The sequence below is a fragment of the Apis florea genome, unplaced genomic scaffold (genome assembly GCF_048593485.1).
Source record: "Apis florea isolate Af1SG1 unplaced genomic scaffold, ASM4859348v1 contig_3587_pilon, whole genome shotgun sequence".
Taxonomy (NCBI): domain Eukaryota; kingdom Metazoa; phylum Arthropoda; class Insecta; order Hymenoptera; family Apidae; genus Apis; species Apis florea.
Window position 1 is genome coordinate 2,665,372 of NW_028256789.1, and position 22,531 is coordinate 2,687,902.

The window sequence follows — 22,531 nt, forward strand, 5'->3', positions numbered from 1 at the left end:
AAAACTCGTCGTTCGACCAAGTTCAAAGGGGGATGCGTACGATACTCACTTTTCAATCTCGTCACGGGGAAAGGAACTGGTTGCTTCAATAAAATTCAATCTCAACGGATACGGTAATGCAAACATGCATTGATGCCTTTGAATCGTAACGGGTGTACACGGGTGTTTTATCCGAGACAACATCCGAGAAATTAATAATAAAACGATGTATCCGTGAATCGAAATCAATCGTTGTACGGTAGAAGAGTAGAACCGATGGAAAATTTAATTAAAACGTGAATTAATTCTGGCCACCATACGAAACGTGTTCCTCCCTTCTATTAAAGACCGTTTGCTTTATCGATTGAAATGAAATTAATTGTACGAATATTAATGAAAGTTAAAGCCCTTCCGTTGGTGGAATAACTGACGTTAATATTTTAAGAAACGTGCAAAATAACGTGTACAATGTATTTGCCGGGAAAAATGAAATTACGTTAAATGAAAGAATTACCCAAAGCGGAGGATTCGATTAGAACTGCTCTCGTCCAAAGTTTTTCCGGAAGTGAGAGATCGATATATATATATATATATAATTAGACGTTTTAAATGGCTTGCGAAAGCGTCGCATCGAAGTTCCATCCGAGGAATGGTACAACTACTTTAAACTACCCTTTCTATATTCAGAGCATGAATGAATTATAAATCAAAACTCTTCTGCCTTTCATAACCCTTTCTTGTGTAAAAAAAAAAAAAGCATATATATATATATTTTACTCCACCGAAATTTTACGTTCGAAAGAAATTAAAAATCAACTTCAATTTTTAGTTTACGCTATCCAATTTCGAAAATATCGGGCTAGAAAGAAACTAGAAAAAATTTTTAAACTTTAGAAAAAAGAATCGCGAGGAAAAGATACGACGAAGCGAGATAAACTAAACGGAAAAGAAAAGGAAAAGAAAAAAAAAAAAAGAAAAGGAACAAGGATCTCAAAATTCGACTTACTACGAACGCCTATCATAGTCGTTGCAACCACCACGTAGCTGCGCTGCCGTCGACCTAATAATGGGGTGAGTAGGGGTGAAACGGGGATGATTCGGCCAGTAGCATGCCGCCCTTCGTGCTATAAACATCGTGCAGCTCCCTCGGAAACGGAAATTGTCGATGGTGGTCGTCCTGACTTCCATCTTTTCAAATCTCGCTTATAATTCACACCTGAAATCATCGTACAACGTCATCGTCAGTGATAGTCACTTCGTAGTAATTACGCACACGTGAGTAATTTTTATACACGATTATACATACAAGCATGTAACACACAAATGGACAAATGTTTATACCAATATACTGATGCGGCAGAAAAACAGCAATACTAAGATAATCGTAAGATATAAGAGAAAGGAGAGTGTGTGTGTGTGTGTGTGTGTTAATTGCACACGAAGATTACTCTTCACAGCAATTAAACAGTGATAAAGGGCGTGACGATGCGAATGAAGCTCCGTCCTGAAAGCTGTGTGTCCGAATGCCGACCCGGGTTTCGTTAATTAACAAACAGCAACCCCTTCGTTCATTCAACGTCCTGACTTAATGGATACCGCGCGAGTGTCCTTTTTCCACGTTCGAATCTTCCACGCAATACCGCCACGCACCGCAGTCCTATTTTACGAGAACGAATCCACCATTAGATCCATTTGTTTCCGTCCAATTTTTATATTTGGAGAAAAAAGGAGGGGGGGGGGGGAGGGATTTATCAGTGTAACTTGTATACAATAGCAATTTGGTTTCAACGAATTTTAATATTCCTCTTTTAATATTCAGGATTTAAAGAAAGCTCTAATCGTTTAATATTTTAAATTATAATTTAGTACATTGTGTATGATGGAGTAAAAGCAGAGAGAAAATATTTCTCGACGGCAGCAACTTCTTGCGTGTGAAACGAACTTTCTCCTCAACAGGTCGATTATACTCGGGAGGAAAAAAAAAAAAAAAAAAAAATCATTAAAACCTCTGGATATTCGTTGCGTGACCAATCTTGTGTAAGTGTAATTCGCTTTATTTTTCGCTCGGTTTCAGTGATCCCCTCGATAAAACGGTATTATAATTAAGATAGAGCAAATATAGTTACTGCTTTGGTAATTTTGTTGCAACAAATATTTCCCTTTCTTCTTGTTTCGAAATCGAAACATCGTAATAATGTAAATTTGTAAAAGTATTCCTTTCTTCTTTGGCGAGGGAAGAGAAGATCGTGTTAATTGTTGAACAAATTCTCGAAAACTATGGAAAGAACGAAGCGTGCGAAATTAAGGGATAAACGTGCAAAAGTGATTCCTAGATAAACACCGTTTAATTTCGTTTCCACCGGAGGAAATTTAAAAATAATTCGTTTATTCAAATTCGAAGGCTGATTCTTACATTATTCATAACGCGTGACATTTTTCTTCTTTGCCAACCGTCAGTGCATCTAAATGAGCAAACGGAGATCAATTTCATGTTTCGTTTAAAAACACGTTTAACAAATGCGTGAGAATAGATAAAAGAAGAAAAGAAAAGTGACAAAGTTGCAGGGAACAACATTCTCTTTTCCATCTCGCGTTCAGGGAGGAAAGCATATTACGTCCATGAATCGTTTAATATGAAATATTCTTGGAACACATCTTGAACAATTGAGAAGAACTTTATAGAAAAAGTTGCTCTTGGTACATGGTAAGATATATTTTTAAATATGGAAATTTATAGAACTGAAATTAAAATTTCCAAAGAATTTATTTATTCGATTTACATTTTTTTTTACATATTTCCTTTTCTCGACAAATTGTTTTTCCTCGATAATTGTGCAACTTATAATCGCAATACCTTTTTCCTTCCTAAATCCAATGGTTTAGTTTGACGAAAATTCCGATCTACTTTTCACGATCTCGATATTCGTCGTAACATTCGTCTTGAAATATCGTAAACGATTTAAATTACATATCGAATGTCCCAAGAAAATAAATGGCGTGTATCAAATGGTATTTTCCTTCGTGTCAACATGTCCAAAAGAAGGTGAAACAGAAATGAAAGTGGCAAAGTGTAGAAAAATGAAAAATTTCCTCAACAATTTCTTTCGTACGTGGCTTATTAAATCCGTGAAACTCGTTTGCATCGATAGTTATTCAACTAGGTGGAAATTTCACGATCTAAGTTGCTTTTCACAAATCAAATAGCATCGATTATTTTAATTAACGTGTCATTAATTAATCCTATCGAGAATCCAAAAAAGAAAAATCGTTTGACATCAATCGTATCAATCATTGAAAAAACCAAAAATTTCGACGATGAAAGAAGATCGATCGAAAATATATATTTCAAAGAAGAAAAATCTACCAAAGCGATTAATTCAAATTTTATTATCTCAATTCAGCTGATCTTTCCAAACGTAATCAGAAAAATCGTTGAAACTATATCTCATCAAAATAAACGAACGAAATTTGCGTAAATCGAGTTTCTTTCTTCGAAATCGCATAATCGTTTCCTCTCTATAACAAATATTTCACCAGCCAGACGAATTTCACCAACAAGACGAATAATATAGATATCAGCGTGAGGGCGGATCGCAGCAATATTATTGGAAACACGAATCGATAATCCAAGTGGAAGACATTTTTGTATCCGCGAATATATCACTGCGCCGGTAACGGAGAGGCTGTCCAGAAATACGTACGTATCCCACGGCACAACTTCTGTTTGAATTATTGGCGAAACCGATGGCACTCTGTCTTCCTCTTGCACTCTCGAGCACTCTGTTTCCGTCGAGACAACTCTCTCACCCCTTGCTAAAGAGCCCACTTTAAACTGATCGCTATTAATCGGATATGGAAGTAGGAAATTATCACTTTTCCATAACGTGTCCGGATGATTTTATTGAGAACGTAACGAGAATTTGTAACGGTTCGATAAGCAAAATGAATCCAAGGGACAGAGATAATTTTTCTTTTCTATTCTTTCTCTTTATTTTTTGTCGTTTTTTTTTCTTTTTGAAAATTATCATATCTCACGGAAAAAGACTAAATTTTCTTCCATTTCGCTTCGTAATACGCCATTGTAACGTGAATTAATAGAGGGGGGGAAAAAGGGGCTGCGAAATAGGAAAATTCTCGTGGCGGATTAATCCTAAAATAAATCCCGCGAGTGATATTCTCGATGACGTCAACGGTTGAAATTTTTCATCAAAGACATTGTCCTCTGGGAAATAGTAACGTATTAAAACCGGAAAAAGTAACTGTTGATCGCGTGTAATTTAGCGAAACCGGTTTTTCCAACTTGGACGAACGAGTCTGACTCGTTTATTCTCAATCACCGAAAACCAATGATGCTCGTGCTACATCTGCTCGTGAAAATCGATTATATCGCGGCACTCGTGCAATTACTCGGTCATGAATTACACGATCTCTCGAACAGGAACGTTAACAAGCCGCCGGTAACCGAAACGAGGAAAACTCGTGTGTTGAAAAATTACGAGCCCGATGGGGATGGCCGTGTTCTCGTCCAAAAAAAAAATATATATATATATATATATATTCAACCGGTTGGATTGAATCGAGAATTTCTCCCTAGGCCGGAAAATCGAGGCAGCAAATACTCGAGGAAACCATGGTTGGAAAAACGAACGAGGATGAAAGAATGGAGAACAACCTGCAGCCCGTTTCCATTGTGTTTATTTTTAGCCCGCGACACAAAGCTCGTAACTTGCACGAGCGCAGGTAAAAACGTTCCTTGTTACAGCTTGACGATTCCGTTCAACTTTTCCAAATTTTTCTACGAAAAAGAAAAAAAAAAAAAAAAGGAAATGAAAACGGAATACGAGAGAAATCGCTGCAATCGGTTGTTGTTGTTGTTGTCTACTCCCAATGATGATTTTTCAGCCTTCGCTTCTATCGTTTCGTTTCTATCGAAGTGGAGCAAAAGTTCATCCGGCCAGGATCAGAGGCTAGGAAAGGATGATTAGGATCATCGACGCGTCGTAACGTACGATCGCCTTTATTTCTGGCGCAGAAACAAAAGAGCAAAATGATGGCTCGTTTCAACGATGATCATTCTTTACCCGTGCACGTCCCGCGCACGTTTTCCATTTTTGTCGCCGGCTGTTAGAGGCAGCGGAGTAAAAAAGGAAGCGGACAGAGAGGATCGGAGTACCGCTAATTACTCGTCGACTTCTCGTCGCGAAGCCGCACGGTTTAAATGAATAATGAACAAAATTATTTGCTTGGCTTCATTGATCCGGTGGGAAAAAAGGAATTTTGACCATACTCCGTTCCTTACTCGTCTGCCCTTTTTTCGTTTAAATTTTTTCGGGGGAAAGATGGCGGACGTGCGTAGCTGGGCGATTATCGATCGCGCCACGAACATTTGTCATTTTTATCGGCAATATTATTAAAATTATGTGTATTGTCTGCGAACGTTTTGGGAATTGAAAACGATGAAATTGCAATTACGACGAGCTTTATTTTTTAATTTGTTATGCAAATGGGAAGGATTACAGGCCACCTAAAATTAGAGAGTAACGTAAACAACTCGATACGATTCTGCATCACTGATGTATTCTGTTTGTTGATCAATATCTGTTTCGAACGTATATAATAATATTTAATCTGTACGGGGAACAATGAGATTATTGGAAATTTCGTTTTCGTCGTCGTGTGTCGACCGATTATATAAAGATATAACAACTTTACGTCGCAACGATATTGTTGCGACAGATCTAATAAAAGAAAATGGATTGACAAGATAAGTGATATCGTAAAAAAAAAAAAAAAAAAAAAGGAAAAATGATGGTCACAAGATCGTTATTGATCAAACGTGTCTCACTCGGTGTCTTCGATGGGTCGATGTTTGTATCGGAACGACATCAATGGCGCGAACTTGTCGGGGATTATAACATTGCGCTATCAGATTATCGCAATACCGGGTCAAAAGCGACGCTTGATTCGCCATCGATAAAATTTATCAGAGGGTGAAAGCCTCTAATTGATCGCCACGCTTCCGGTCATATCGATTGAAAAGTATCGACAATCTAATCGAACGATTCACGCCCGTTCAAAAATTATTTTCACCGCCACTCTATTCTCGTCAAAGAGCCAATTAAATCTGCCCTCGATGCAATAACTTGAAGATTTTATCTCGATAATATGTTTGAATTAAAATGTAAAAATTTAATCGATCTAAAAGTTTTGATCGAGCGATCGTCGAAGTAGAAACAGATATAATTAATCAGACAAGTGCGAATCGTGCGAAGATATACGATAAATTGTTCTCTCCATCCCTCGTTTTTCTCTCCAATTTATTTTTCTTTCGTCGATATTTTTCGATCAAATTTGTTCAGTTCGTGATATGGAAAAATTCTTGACTGGGAAAAAAACACGTGTACTCTTTCCAATCAAAAATTTTCTATCTGGTGTGCAGATGCTGGTGCTGCAGTTTAGTCAAATGTTGGTTTTTCGCGCGACGTGGCTCGATTTTTAATCAGACGAGATATTACAAATTTGTTCGACTATTGTATCATCGAAATGGTATTTCATATTTATAGAGATTCGTCTATATTCTCCATCGTAAAATTAAATATTTCTTCATACTCGGGAAAAAATAATACTAATTCTCAGAATTGCCCCGTCGAATATCTCATTCTTTCCTGTTTAACCGAAAGTTGTTCTCAAATTCGTAAATTCGATTATTCAAATCTTCGTCAACGGCCAAAGAGAATGTTGCTTTGTTTCGAAACATCGGTGAAGCGAAAACACGCTGGAAAATATAATAAATTTTTAATTCTCTTCTTCCCTCGCAGAAGCATGGATCGGCGAATGAATCGTTGCGTCCGAACAATCCGTTTAAATGCCAGGACGATAAATCATCGATACGACGGGGTAAACATTCCATCGAATTTCAACGATGTGACCGTCGATGCACGTTTGTAACGCGAACTATGCCACGATCATGATGATTCACCAGAATCCCGAGTGATCGGTTTCGAAGCGTTTCCAACGTTTCATTCGGAGGAAATTTGATAACTGAAAACTTTTCCCGATTGAGCATTGCAAATTAAATCGTGCGTTAATTCCGTGCGGTGTACTTCGAAATTGGACCGTTTTTTTGCGGCAACTTTTTAGATTCTGATGAAAAACGAGTTGGATTCACGCGGCGAATTTCGCGTGAACGTTATTCATTGCGATTTTCATGGAAAGAAGAGATCGGGAAGAAAGGTAACGAGAATATTCCTGGCATTCCACCGATTTCCACCTCGGAATACGTTCCATCCATGTATTACCATACATAGAATTTTTTAAATCGTGTAACTCTCGTTCGTGAAAATGCTTTTTCCGTGGATAAAAATATGAAAAGTCGGAAGGTGGGTCTTTGTTATTATTAAAACTTTTCAAGTGTTGCAAATGTTCGGTCGGTTCGAAACAGTTGACGGAAATACGTTCAACATTTTTCACGTTCCAAACTAGCTTGACACAACTCGTGAACCTTGAATTTCATTTTTGTGCCGCGCGTTTGATACTTGGCGTTATTGAACGCGATTAAAATACAATGGCGAACGTTCTGCCCGCAAAAAAGAATAAATTATAAACGGGACAGAAAAACAAAGAAGAAGAGCACGTTGCTCTTTTAACAATATCCTGCTCCACCGTGTCCACGATATTAATCCACGATGCCTTTAGTTGGTACGAAACGAGCAAAATCTCCGTGGGGATGAAATATTTCACGTTTGTTATATTTTCAAAAAGGATCGTCCTTTCGTATTTCGAACTGTACTCTTCCCTCTCCTATAGATTCCATTTCATATGGATGGAAGAATAGAGAATACGAGATCATACGTATGATGATCAGGTAGATAAACGGTTGCTCGAAAATAAAAAAAAAAAAAGAAAGGAAAAAGAACTATTCGTGGACGCGTGACAGGAACAGGTCGTGCGTTTGCCAGCAGTGACGTTCCGCACAATTTTGCATTTCTCTTTGCGTTATTCCGATAAACTTGCGGCTGATACGTTATACGGTTGGAGGATCTCGTAACTTTAGATTTTGGCTCGCGTAGATGGTAATACCGGTTGTTACGTTGATGAATAGAACGTCGGTCGGATCATCGATTACTACGTAATGTTGAGGTAGAATGTACATTCTAATCACGCCACGATTGAAACTGATGACGGATAAAATTAACCGTGAAAATTTCCGGTTTCATCGCTCCAAGTTTATCACTCCGCTGTATCCATACGATGACGTTTCACGTTAACCAGGTCTTGAACTCGAATAGAGGATCGTTAGAGAGAGGAGTGAGTTCGAATATCATCTCTTGTCAGCATAATTTCGAAATTGAGCAGCCGGATTCCTCGTATATTAACGAGATTAATTCGAGCACGATTACCGAACCAAGTCATCGATGCAAATTACTAAATATACGTATCCATCCCCTCGCGAGTGTGCTTTATAATTATTTCGTTTACACGCAGCCTTCGAGGCATGGGTTCGATTCCAACTGGAGGGAACTACTCGAAGGTATTGTTGCGTCGTTAAAAGAAAAAAAAGGGTAATAATTTTGCGTTGAAATACGAGGATCGATAATTCAGAATAACGCACGATGTAATTAATATTAATAAAACTGGAACAGTGTTCCGTTTGCATAATTTTCGTGACTAAATATAAGAATTTAGCAGAAACTTTTGTTTGATTGCGTAACGTTACGAACGTTTATAACGAAAGCGAATACGATTATTCAGGATCTGCGTTATTCAGGCTAATAAGTGGTGAATAAAACGAGGGACCGTCGTGTTTAATTTCGACTTTCAGATTTGATAATCTCATCTCGTGATGAGAGTCAAGATGTAGAGGAAGTAGCAACGAAAAATGGTGGACAAAGAGGAACGGACGAAGACACCCTCGCCCCTGAATATCAACGAGGCGATCGAAGGGGATGCGTTGAATCAAAAGACTGCTAGGAGTAAGTACGAAAAGATACGAGAAAGATATTATGCAAGGAACATCGGTTTTCCCTTTAACTTTCCATCCGATCCAAACTTGAGAATAAGCAGAGTTGCAAATTAAGTTTACAACTTTCTTCCTCGTTTTGATCAAGTGAACAAATTTTAAGCAACTTTTATCTTTCGTCTCTATGCAAGAGAAATGATTTTCAGAAGAATTTCTGAGAGAAAGTAGAGATAGGGGATCCATCCATCCATTGAGAAAGGAAATATAAAATTGTTAGAGGGAAAAGTATACGTGGAATATTCAATGCGATCGACGAGGAGAGGAGCTTGTTTTCGAAATAAACATTTCTTTCGAATATTTTCAACCGGACGGATGATTATTAATAAAAAATATTTCTGTTCCCCAGTACTTAAGAACGATCTTCTATTATACGAGGCTGTGATAAAAAATGAAGCGGACACCGTTCGCAAAGTGCTCAAAGAGACTGTGGACGTCGATTCGAGGAACAACGTAAGTCGTAAAATATCCACCGATAATATTAATCGAAGAAATTCCACTACGACCGAGCCAAAAAGCTTAAAACGAGACGACTTTACCGATCGTAATTGAATCTCGCGTTTAATCTCGTTCCTGTTTTCGATTCAAAATCGAATATCTCGAAAATGGAGATATTCCGTGGAACGATTCGAAATAGAATTCCTTTTCCCTTTGTACCCGCTTCGTTAAGGTTAACGTTAGACCTTATTATATAGCACGGTCGAATGCTCTAGATAATATGATGCGGTTATAGCGCACACCCGGTGCACACGTGAGTAACGAGTCTGATTAAATATGGAATATTACTACTTAGGGATACGTTATCAAAGAGATAAGAGAGTTTAATTAAGAAAATATATCGTTCTCGCATCTTCCTTATTCTAATCGTTCTCTATTTCTCCTTATATTCAATTATAATACGAGTTCACGCCGGATTAAATATTTCGCTTAAACTAGTTAAAGAAGAATTATAATCTCTTTCCGAGAGATTACAATCCTTTTCTTGTCTCGAGTTTTATATATAAAAAATTTAATTAGAAATTATTAATTATATTTACGTTTTGAAATGTTAATTTCGAATTGATAAGATAAAATGATATAATCGTTAATATATAACACCGAGCGAAAACTACTAGAAAAACACGTACCATGTTTTGCGGTGGAAAATGATTTAGTATGGACGAGCGCCAATTCATTGGGCAGCATCCAGGGGAAATACGGAGATCATCGAGATGTTGATACAGGCGAAATGCGACATCGAGGCGAGAGACAAGGTAATATTTTATTGAACATATTAATATCGATAAAATATCTGTACTAATACAGATAGAATTAAATTAAATCGTTTAATTGTCAGAAATAAATAAACGCAATATATACGTCGTTATATCTTATATATATATTCATTCGTCATTTTGTTCGAAAACCAATTATTTTTTTTTTTTTTTATTTCCACACGGATGTCCGTTTGCATTCTTCGCGTATTGTTCTTTCGATATTCGTATTAATTTTATTAAACAAATTACGTAAACCTCGGATATGCATAAATTTTGTACGAATTTAATTAATTAAAAATTCATCTTTCCTGTTTTAAGTTTGGCATGCGTCCGTTACACATGGCTGCGCGATATGGACACAGGGACGCTGTTAAAATGTTAATCAACGCTGGAGCAAATGTGTCGGCGGTGAACAAGGTACATTCGTAATTAACACGATACGGCAAAGACTACTTTGTCTACGAGCAAAAATATTAACACGTTCAATGACGGCGGAACGTACGCGTCTTGGGAATTCTTCCCCGTTCTAATGCCAATTAACGTCCACGTTCTCGTCATCGTTATATTTTTATCCAATTTTACTTTTTTGCACACCCGTTCAAGGTACAAGTATGCACAGCCATTTTGAATTTCGTTACATTTTTCGCCAACGAAAAAATCAATATCCACCACCGCGAACCTTCGATCTTTGGCGCAACATTTGGAGGACGCGTTTGATTTTAAATCAATTTTCAATCGACGAATTTTTGAAAATTTCCGTGAAACAATTTCAGAATTCTAATTAAAAGATTCTTAAAAGAGATAATTTAAATTGCCACGATGATGCGACTCGATGCATCTTCCTCGGAATCACAAAGTCGATTCTCTCTCTTCTCTCGAGATCCTTTCTCGAGATAAGAATAAGCACGACTCTTATCTTAGATAAAAAAAACTCTTCGTAGCTCTCAAAAATTCTTGAGAAAAATGTTTGAAATTATTATTTTTCTCGCATTATTTCGAAACATGACCCAGTTTCGTTTAATTCAATGACGACGATCATCCGTAAGGTTTTACACGTTGAGATTTACACGAGGATATTCGTTCTTAGAGCATCCAATCTGTTTGTTACAGAAACAATATACTCTTTTAATGTGCGCTGCTCGAGGCAACAATGTTCGTGTCGTCGAATATCTTGCAGAGGCTGTGGAATCGTTGAACGGAGATGCAACTGACTGCACCGGTGCGACTGCACTTCACCATGCAGCCAGCGCTGGCCATCCGAGTATGATAACCGCGCTTTCCAACGTGCCGAGAATCGAGCTCAACGCGACTGATAAAGTAAGAGTTATTCTTTCCTCGTTCGTATTCGCGAGAAAAGTAACTTAAACTCGAACCAAGGGATAATAAAATACTTGGATCACAAAATTTATATTCGAATATTTATAAAGATTATTCGTTACTTTTCCATTATTATTTTCCATACTTTCTACAACAACTTTCTTCATTTTTTCTCCGTTTTAAATTTCACGAATGATAAGTACTTGCAAATCCTTTTTCAATCCCGATCGATGAATATATATCCAGTTTTTCGGGGACAATTTATGCAACGCGTTTTAAGATATTAATCGGTTCGAAGCGAAAATGTAAATATCCATACACGAATGCGGATGCAAAGGATTCGAGAAACTTCGATTTATACGGAAACTGGTCCGCCTTCCCTCTCTCTCTCTCTCTCTCGATTTAGGGAAACTAGGTCTCCAACATTAGCTATATTGCCTTCTTATCGCGAAGACAAGTGAAATCCCCGAAGGAGAGAATGCAGCCGCTTGAATCTAACTGCGCCCCTTTGAGGGAATTTTATGGAACTCGCGTCGTTTTGTCGATGCTTCCGGCTTCCCATTTCCAACTATCGTACATTCAGCCCTGTCAATTCGCCTGTACAATCCACACCGTCCGTATACATCTCCCTTTAAATCAAACCATTTGATCTTTGATTGCGAAAAAGTATCGATCGAAACACATTTTAACGATAATCTCGAAATTTGATCGAATCGACAAATCAGCCGTTCAAAGTCAACGGTCGATACGATAATACGTAAAGATTATTATATCAATCGGGAATTTCACGTGAATTCGTAGAAAGGCCAAACACCGATACACTGTGCCTGTGCAGAAGAGCATCTGGAAGCTGTGGAAGTTTTGATAGCGCTAGGGGCGAACGTGGACGCTCAGGACCACGAAGGGAACACCCCTCTCCACGTGGCCACGAGAACGAGGCACACAGCCATAGCCCAATTATTATTAAGAGCCGGGGCGAACACCGAATTGATCGACGAAGTAAATCTAATATAACCACGAATTGTTTAAACGACGAAACCGTTTTAACATAATTAAAATACGTGCTCGACCATACCTTCTTCCAGATAGGTTTCACTCCCCTTCACGTGGCCGCCAGCCAGGGTTGCAAAGGGATACTAGAGTCGATGATTCAACACGGTGCGGCACTCAACAAACAGTGCAAGGTACACTTAAGGTACGTGTAATCGGAATCGAATAACTATCCATCATCGGGAATCGGTTTGCAGTATGGGAACACGCCTTTGCACTTGGCCTGTCAAAACAACGAAGTAGAAACGGTTGAGATACTGATCAATAAAGGCGTCGATCTAAATTGTTTAAACTCGGTGCGTACGACAGCAGTTGTGTTTATTATTAATTTAAAAGAAGCGTTATTATTTTTCCATTCCTCTTCTCCTCCTCCCCCTCTTCCTGACACGATTTATCGTTCCAGAGGTTACAATCGCCCTTCCATATCGCGACGGAAATAGGGCACAACGACATTTGCAAGCTGTTGCTAGCAGCAGGCGCAAACATCGAGCAAAGAGATCAGGTAAACACGGATCGTGCATTCCTTTCTATTCGATATTTGTTTTGCAATTCTCTGAATTCTGTTTTCTTTTTTTTTTTTTTTTTGTTCGTTTACATCAAAGTGCATAGTCAGTAAGCCCAGTGGAAAATAAATAATCCATCCGTCCAGAGTAATAATAAAATCAACGAGCGGAACAAAAGTTTATCGTATCGTAGAGTGGTTTTTACACCTACCTCCCTCAGATACGTACGACTGGTGGTCTCTGATCGGTGATGACCACGTTTCAATTTCTAGGCATCGATTGAAAGATCATGTCCCAACTAATTCTCCGGGGAAATTTCTTGAAACGACAAAGTAGCTCTCGATCAAAGTAGATGCGCGTCTATCTTCGTGTGTGTCGATCCCGATTTAACGCGACGAGTTGTCAACAACGGTCAACAAGATTGCCGATCCCCTCCCTGAGCAAACTTAGGGCGTAACAAACATTTGCAATAGCTCGTAGGGAGCGTAGGCTTGTTTGCCATTAGATTTTGGCCGAGTTGAAGTTAAAACGAAGTTTGTCTTGTTGATGTTCACAGAGCGGAAAGACGCCACTTTACATCGCGGCGAGGGGCAGTTTCACGGCCATCGTCGACATGATAATTAAAACAGCGAGATTGGACTATCCCACTCCGGTAGGTGATTCGAATCACCCACGTTATAGAAATTATATCCATTTCTCGCCATAAGCGATAAGCGAGATTTTAGTAGCAATGTAATTGATAGACGACGAAGACGTCAAGATAAGATGATCTCTGTCGTTAATCGAGTAAGAAAAAAAGGGATGTTTCGTAGGAGGATTCGACGTCTGACAAAGAAATTCGAGATTTGACACCGGCCAGAAGAAGATGGCGAGAGGGATCGAGGGGTGAAAGTATCTCGAGTAACAATAGCGTGCTTTCGGAGCATATACGATCGATTCTGTGGAAATTGGCGTACAAACAATTAGGACCTGAAGATTGGAAGAAATTAGCGTTGCACTGGGCGTTTACGAACGATCAGATTCGAGCGATCGAGCACCAGTACACGGGTAAAATAAAAAGATAAAATTTGTTAATTGTTTCGTAAGGATATATCTCGAGTTCGAAGACGCGATTGTTGTAAGAAATCATCGAGGCACAAAGGGAATTCATTTCACGAGAGAATCGATTGTTGAATTTGAAAAGAATTTATTTCACAGAGAACCGTGAAATATTTTGTACCTCGATGTTCCCTTCGTGAACCAAGAGCAGCCTTATGAAAAGGACGATTAAAGCTCCCCTTATAGGTCCTTCGAGTTACAAAGAGCACGGTTTCCGGATGCTGATGATCTGGGCATCAGGATTGAATCCTGAAATATCCGTAGGGAGAGAGCTTTGCGATGCTTTGTCCGCGGTGGATAAAAAATCTGTTGCTGGTGAGAAATTTGTCGAGATAAGAAATTCTTACTTATATTTAATTCACGAACACACGATAGATGATAGAGAGAGAATTATTATTTTCAAAATAATAAATTACAGAATCCGTTCGTAAGCACATGGATCAAGAAAAAGATGGGAAAACGAAGTTGAATAAACAGCGATGTCATAAATGTTCCATCACTTAAGAATGACTTAAAGATCAACGATTCCATTCGAGTCGAAACGAAGAACAAAAAAAAAAAAAAAAAAAAAAACTTGTAGAAAAATTTTTAGAGAAATTATCTCGCGATGCGACATATCTGTAGATAGACGCTGATCTTATCTTTTTTACAATATCGTTTCAACATAGAATCGCGTAAAAATATCAATTAAATTCGAGGAGAAATTTTGAAACGAGTATAATCATAAATCAACGAAAGCTTTTCACATATCGCGAAAATCCGATTTAAATATCTTTGAATTGAAATCATCGTGCAAACGTACAAATTTTGAAATCTGAATATTTTACCTCTTTTTATATATTTTTGAAGAATTCCAATCTTCGGGAACGTTGCAATTTTTATTATTTTTATTCGTTAGTTTAAAGGGAAAAAAAAAAAAAAAGAGAAAGAGATAATCGACGTTTGAAGCCGTCCGATTTCACTTTATCTTTTGTTGAATACTCATCTTGCTGTTCAAAAATCATACGATGCTATTCCCAAATTTGAACTGTAAATATACAAATGTAATACGTATCACAAGTTAGAATAAGTGCGGAAAAAAAAAAAAAAAAAAAAGAAATTTTACAGGGCTTTCGATGTGATAAAAGAACGATATTAAAATGATATTAATTAGAGAAACGAGAACGAGTGTCTCGAGATATTCGATCATTATTACAATTCGAGAAAAAGACAATCTACATATCCGAGTATTGTGTACAATTAAATAAAACGCGTAATTAAAAGTCTATAGATATTTTTAAATAGTCGTTTCCCGATTAATCATTGCTCAATAGGAATTATCAATCGAAATAGGAAGAAAGAAAAACCGAAATCTAATTTGTATCTCTTAACGAGCATCATTGATCGATAATTGCAATTTCAACTTTTGTGAACCTGTCGAATTAGGCGATTGACCTCGATGTAATAAAATTTATTCCGTCGAAACAAAAATTCTCACGACTATTTATTTATTTATTAATTATACATTACGTTAACTCTATAAACCTTTAGAAGAAGAAGAATAGTATAGAAATAATTGAAAAATAATCTTACCTGGAAACTCTCCTAAAATAGCAATCTTGATAATGATAACTGGCAGCAAAGGTTGAGCGGAAGGGGGGAGAGTGTAGTTGTCAGGATAAGGATCAGGAATACCCTAAACAGAGTGTTCTATTAAAATGTGAATGTTTATTTATCCATACGGAATATTCATTTGCCTCTATGCTATAAAAGAATGCATTTCTTGTTGCTTCCACCTTCGCAATATATAACAAAATATTATGAACGATATTCTATCTATTATCGTATCATCGCCATCATTCTCATCTCATTATTATCGTTATAATTAATCCATTGATAGTTATCAGCGGCAATGGTAGAAACATGGATCCGTCAATGGCCATTAATTAGCCACCAATTAGTTATCGAGTGAATTGTACAAATCGTACGGTGGACAGGGGATATAAATTCGCGTCGGACTTCTTAACCCTTAACATTACAATTAAGTGCTATCAGTAATTAATTATTATTATCATTACACAACGAGCGTGACTATAGCTCGTGGCTTCATCCATTCTCACACGTTCGTAAAATGTCAGACTTGCTGCTTATTAATCGTTTTTTTTTTTTTTCCTTTTTTCTCAACGCCTCAAACGTCTACATAGAAGAGAGAAAGAAGTCGCCATGCGCGTTCTCATTGTATCGTGAGTACTCGTGCTCGTACTCAAAGACGAGAAGTTTGACAATATGTGTTTAATAACACCTTTATATTATTCTCTTCTCTTCTTTCTCCTTATATTTAAAAAAAAAAAGAAAAGAAAAAAAGAAAAAAAAAAAAAAAAAAGAAACGAACACCGACATCTTATCGAGGAAAACGTTCATACGTGTTTCGTCACTTTTTCAATATCCACTTTTTTATGACCACTACTTTCATGACTTCCTTTTCGTGACCATTTTCCAGACGATACGAAAAATATACATGTTCGGATACAAAAGTTAGTCTCTCAGGTGCGTACAATTAATAAATACAAATTTGTTAATTGCGCTTATGTAAATAATAATGTCTACTTATTTTTTAAACCCTTTAATTTACACATTATTCTAAACATGGACGAAGCTATCGGCTCGCATGAAATCGAGTTATTTTTTTTTTTTTTTTTTTCTTTAATTAATTCGTTTACCCCCTTCCGTGTACTATGTTTCTTCTTCTCGCCCTCGAACCGTGAAAAAAATATATATATATATATATTCTTCTCTTTATCCACATCTCTTATCGCAACGCACGAAACTTATTTAAATTCGATACGCGGGGAATTATATAATTATCACCGAAATCCACGAGGATTGGGGTTATTCTTAACAACACACCAGTATTTATACCAATGTCACGCACAGAATAATTCATTTCGTTTCGTTCGTTCGATATGTCGTACGACATATGTATATTCGTACAATCCGTAAAAACTGTCGAAATAAAAAGAAGAGGGTTTCTATATATATAATATGCAAACCGTTATGGTATATATAAACAACAAACACGACAGATGGAAGTTTACAGATGCAAAACGCAAGAAAGAAAACAAAAAAGAAGGGGAAAAAAAAAAAAAAAAAAAGAAAAAGAAAAGAAAATAGGAGATAAAAGATTGAATTAAGGACAAAGGAAATGTTTAAATTAACGCTTGAATTATTTAAATTAATATGAAAAATATTATAACCCTTAATTATCGCGGCCCGTTAAGCGGTGACCGCGGCTAAACGCGCGTTTCCGGTTCTTTTACCTCAAGTCCACAAGCCTCGCGTCATCCAGTCAGTAAAATGAACAGGACGTCTAGGAAATAAACTTCCTACGGCAGAAATTGAAAAAAACAAAGGATTAGGTTTTTTGTCGATTTTTTAAACGATTTTTATTATCATCGATCGAGACTACTAAATTAAAAAAGAGAAAAAAGACAATCAACTTATTCTGTACGTGTTTCTCTCTCTCTCTCTATCTCTCTCTCTCTTTCTCTCTCTATGATTCTCTCCTATCTCTAATGATTCGTCGCGAAATAATTAAAGAAAAAAATATTTAGCAAATATTTTGATTATTTATCACTGATTCGAGATAAAATTTTCCTCTCGTTTTAATTTCTCTCGATTGAATCAAATGAAAAGGGAGGAAATGAAAAAAAGAGAACGGCGTCAAAAAAAATTAATAAGTCACGTTTCTGAAGTACTTGATCGCTTCTTCTTCTTGTCTCATTCACTAATTCTAGAACGAAGACTTTCCATTGGATCGATACGATTAAAAAATTCTTAAATCTAAAGCTTACAACACCCACGATCATTTTGGACGAACAAATTAATCACTAATACGTCCATGTTATTATCTTCTCAACGGTTTAAAAAATAACATTCGCTCCTCGTTACGGGAATTGCTCCTGTTCTTCTTATTTCTCATTCGCAAGACGAAAAGACAGATTCTCGACCGACCTGATCGAAGCTTTTTACGCACACGAATTGTCTTTTTCTAAGAGGAAAAGAAAAAAAAAGAAGAAAAAAAAAGAAGATTAATTCGACAGATCGGTCAACACAGCCTGGCCAAAATCGATCGTATATATCAATTCTTTAGGCATCTTCTTATCGTAACCTTAAAGCATATACACTAGTTTCTATCACTAGTATGTAGAGAAACAGCATCGAATCACGATCTTCTTTGCGTCGAGGTCGAAGCTGAAGTTTCGTTGATTGCGTGTAAGAATTGATCCTCGATTCCTTTCTTTCCTGTCCTTCTTCCCTTCGAACGATCTCTCGCGACACATCTTCACAGACACATTTTCATCTTTCGATCCACCAAATATATATATATATTCGTCCCTCCAAATATCTTGCGGAGTCCGGCAGGCACAAAAATCTCCGGGGACCTTTTTCCTCGCTCTGTCGACACGAATCGCAAAGAGAACAGCAAAAGGAAACAAACACGTTTCGAATACGTTCACAACGCTCGTTCTGTATGCGCCTCGCTCCGCCATTCCTCTCAAGCCATGTAAACCACGCAAACCGTTCCAAAATAGGGAGAGCTTCGTCGTCGATTTAAAAAAATAAAAAAAAAAAAAAAAAAAAGAATAAAGTACAAAAATCATCTTCATCTATCTCTTTTGCTCCGCTATGGCTCCCCTTTTCTTTTCTTTTCTTTCATCCATACTCACACGCACTCTTGCGCGCGCACACAGACGGAGAATAGATTGCATACGCGTGTAGTGGATATGCGAGTGTGGTGTAAAAAGACGCAACATGTACGATGCAGCGACCGATCGATGATTAAGTAAAAAAGAAAAAAGAAAAAAAAAAAAAAAAAAAAAAGGAAAAATCCTCGCGCGTACGGCGAGGATTCGATACGGTTTTCTTTCTTTTTTTTTTTTTTTTTTTTTATCCATCTCTAGCGGCGGTAAGGATGGTAATTGTTGGAGCTGGATGAGGATCCCGTGTAACCCCTTTGGGGCCCACCGCCACCGTAGTTGTCGTTGGTTCCTGGGGCAGCAGGAACGCTTCCTAGTCTCGGAGGTCCGTATTCGGTGCCTGTTAGAATCGTATAAAAGAACGTAGTACTGTGTGCCAGGACGCGGCCCAGGATTGCAGTCAGGGAGAAAATAATACAGAGAGAGTATGTGGTAGGCGCGTGTAAATCTCGGACGAGGATGACCGAAGAGATTGAACGTTCGAGAGGGATGAAACGGTAGTAGAGAGGTAGTAGATTTTTGATAGAAAGATCTTCATCAACCTCTTCGATAATCGTGTCGATGAAGTTTCTTAAGGTTCTTCAGGGGGCACGCTGCGATGAAGGAGAATTTTTAGGTCATTAGGGATAAAAATCGTATCGTGGATCAAAGAAAGACGAGGTCGCGTTTTCTTTTCTTTTCTTTTCTTTTTTTTTTTTTTTTTTTTTTTTTTTTTTTTTGATGGAAAAAGATCGATAATCGCGAGATCGATTATATATTGGAAGATGGATTTTAACGTAGAAGATGATGATCGAAATGATGATGTTTAGGAGATATCGATTCGTGGTTGGGAAATGTTCGCAAAGCACGGAGAAGTACAAGTTTTGTATAAGATTTATAAATATATATATATGTGTGTGTGTATATATATATATATAAAAAAAAAAAAAAAAAAAGTGACGTATCAATATCGATAATGTTTAAGATTAATCTAAGGACTAATTATTGTATAGTTAGAAAGAAACAATAGAAAAAACGATCAGATCGTGCAACAAAAGAAATAAATTGTATCAAAAAATGTCTCGTAACGTGCAAGTAGGAAAAGCTTATATTACGTCCTTAATCATCTTAATCGTATTAGTGCTTATCGACTAAACACCGCCGACTTAAATATACGAGATAAAACCAAAAAAGTTATAATATCCTCGTATTTTTTCTCACCTGTGATAATATCTATCTATCTCTCTCTCTCTCTCTCTCTCTCTCGCTCTCTTTCTCTCTCACTTTCTCTCCCTCTCTTTCTCTCTTACAATTTTTAGTACAAAATTTATTTCTTCTATATCGCGGCCTTAATAATTAGTATAAAAGTACTTAGTACTATGTATCACGAGCATCGAGCAACTTCGAGGCTAATATAGAAAGTTCACGATCGAGTTTAACCCGAGACTCTCTTGGGGAAGGGTCTCGGTTTATTACACACACGGACACGAATTTTAGCGCGTGTTTCAGATCCGAACGGCAACGGTCGATACAAGAGGATACGCAGTTTAATTTGGAATTTAATCTGTTTCTGGACTTGGGAACAAAAGATTAAATTAACATTTTCGTATTTGATATTCTAATTTCGAAAGCAAATTGTTGTTGCGTACGTATCATTTTTTCCAAGTCCAAGTAAAATAAATAAAAATCTACCCTAAATTTCAACTTAGGAAGTTTTTTTTCGCAGCATGGTGATAGTAGATATCTTCTTTATAATAAAAATGTACAGACCAATTGTTACCATGATTCCAATTTTTTTTTTTTTTTTTTTTGCATTAGATCTACATGTATAAATTAAAAAGAAAAAAAAAATATGGAAGAAAAAAAAAAGAAAAGAATATAGCGTAGACGTTATAAATCTAAAAATTGTCCCGTGATAAAATTTAATATTATAAGTAACTTAATAACGGATCTAAGCGGTAGGCCTTAAGTAATCTTAATTTTTAAAAGGACGCATGCTTACACGCCGTCACTTGCACGTAACTTATATAAATCCTTAATAGATAAATCGTCTTACGGGCTATTTTCACGAATCATCGTTCGCGTGAACGATCAAAAAGTGACAACTATAAAAGCAATTTTCCTTAATAATGTATCAAAACGTGGACGTGAATTGTTTCAGGTATAGGGAAGCAGAAGAGGATGATGGCCACCTTTGAAAAATGTGTACGATTAAGTACAAGTTTTTTTTTTTTTTTTTTTCACATCTATCTAATCAACGCTTTCCCTTACACCTGATACCCATATTCCTCCATCACAGCGCTGCCAACCTCTCTCCTTTCTCTCTTTCTTCTCTATTTTCCTAAATTTTTTTTTCTTTCCTTTTTTTTTTCTTTTTTTCTTTTTTTTTTTTTTTTTTTAAATAACCTAGATGCTTGATATCTGTGTGTCTTTGGTAGGCCGTATTCGCTATTTCTTAGCGCCTATAAGGGTGGTAATTCGTATGCTGGGTCAAGGAAAACCGTTGGGGACCTGGGGCTGCGTCTCCGTTCGGAATGAATGTCGGACTTCCAGTTTCGGTGTTTTTGAACTTTGGGATCGGGGTGTTGTCTGCGGGAAATAAAGGAGGAAATTAGGTAGTGTGGGCCGCCCCGAACACGCCTTTCTCGCCAGGCGTGAATATGTAAATTGGGGATGACGTAGCTACGCGAGAATACGAATGGAAACTTCCACGTTCTCCGCTCTGCGACAATGTGAAAGCTATCTTAACTTTTACGTACGAAGAAAGTTAAGAATTTAAGAGATTAAAAGAAAAAAGAAATAAAAAGAAAACTATCGTGATGAATGGTAATAAAAATACTAAAGGGGCAAATTTTTTTTTTTTTTCCAACTAAAACCTGAACGATAAAAAATTAATTCGCCCCTATGTATAACGTACCGAGGAACACCAAATTATCTCGAACCTGAGTATCTGAATTTATTTTCATTTCGAAAGATTTTTGCGGCACAACATATCATAGAGTATAACGTTTAATATGTTTCTATCGAATATTTATTTTCGAGCTCAGTTTCGAGATATGGTGAATTGAAATAACGTTGGGACGCGCATAAAACACTGCACCAATAAATAGTTCGTTTCTCGTAGTGGCGTCAATGATGTAAAAAAAAAAAAAAAAAAAAAAAAAAAAAGAATTATAAAAAAAAAATTCTTTGAAACAGTGGACCACCTCTGTAATTCCATCCTAGACAATAAAATTATTTCACGTTTGCGCCCGAATCGTATCGGATAAACTGAAAATTTGTTTTGTGTCAAAAAATTGAATAGAACCGAAGAGGAACCAGCAACCGAAATTTACGCAAAAATGTCGAAAACGGAAATATTTTACGTATTTCTTTTTTTTTTTTTTTTTTTTTTTTTTGGAGCAAATTGCAAAACAGAAGCGACAAAAAGAAAGTAGAAGGAACTAGTCTAGAATTATTGGCTAATAACTGTGAGCGAACAACAGGAAGGCGTGGCTATCAAAACAATTACGCGAAAAAAGAAACTCTCTCTTCACGCGCACTCGCATGCTCGCTTCCACTTACACATCCACTCATGCACAAAAAGTTTTTTATGTG

At 37.0% G+C, this 22,531-nt stretch overlaps 2 protein-coding genes across 8 annotated transcripts in view; one reads left to right on the top strand and one right to left on the bottom strand.

The window, feature by feature from the left end:
* The first annotated feature begins 1,081 nt into the window (after positions 1-1,081).
* Positions 1,082-16,585, top strand: LOC100871691 (uncharacterized). Of its 4 annotated transcripts, none has more exons than XM_031915777.2 (14): positions 1,082-1,254; positions 8,801-8,951; positions 9,345-9,448; positions 10,150-10,248; positions 10,570-10,668; positions 11,362-11,568; positions 12,370-12,567; positions 12,654-12,752; positions 12,816-12,914; positions 13,022-13,120; positions 13,678-13,773; positions 13,934-14,168; positions 14,406-14,534; positions 14,638-16,585. In XM_031915777.2, exons 2-14 carry the CDS (start codon positions 8,858-8,860, stop codon positions 14,721-14,723), a joined length of 1,644 nt encoding a protein of 547 aa, XP_031771637.1. In that variant the 5' UTR covers positions 1,082-1,254; positions 8,801-8,857; the 3' UTR covers positions 14,724-16,585. The 4 variants fall into 4 exon arrangements, with proteins under 4 accessions (XP_031771637.1, XP_031771636.1, XP_086770468.1 ...); XM_031915776.2 differs by having other exon boundaries at positions 1,083-1,254; positions 14,394-14,534; XM_086914342.1 differs by having other exon boundaries at positions 1,083-1,254; positions 14,394-16,585.
* The window catches only part of Hrb27C (Heterogeneous nuclear ribonucleoprotein at 27C), a 34,532-nt gene continuing 27,907 nt past the window's right edge, over positions 15,907-22,531 (bottom strand). For 2 of the 4 annotated variants that reach the window (XM_031915786.2, XM_012485042.2), the window contains one exon: positions 19,119-19,295. In XM_031915786.2, coding sequence (XP_031771646.1) covers positions 19,156-19,295 — 140 coding nt within the window. In that variant the 3' untranslated portion in view covers positions 19,119-19,155. Of the gene's footprint in view, positions 17,582-19,118; positions 19,296-20,019; positions 21,524-22,531 lie in introns of those variants that run through there. The other 2 variants (XM_086914345.1, XM_012485043.2) reach the window with 2 other exon arrangements.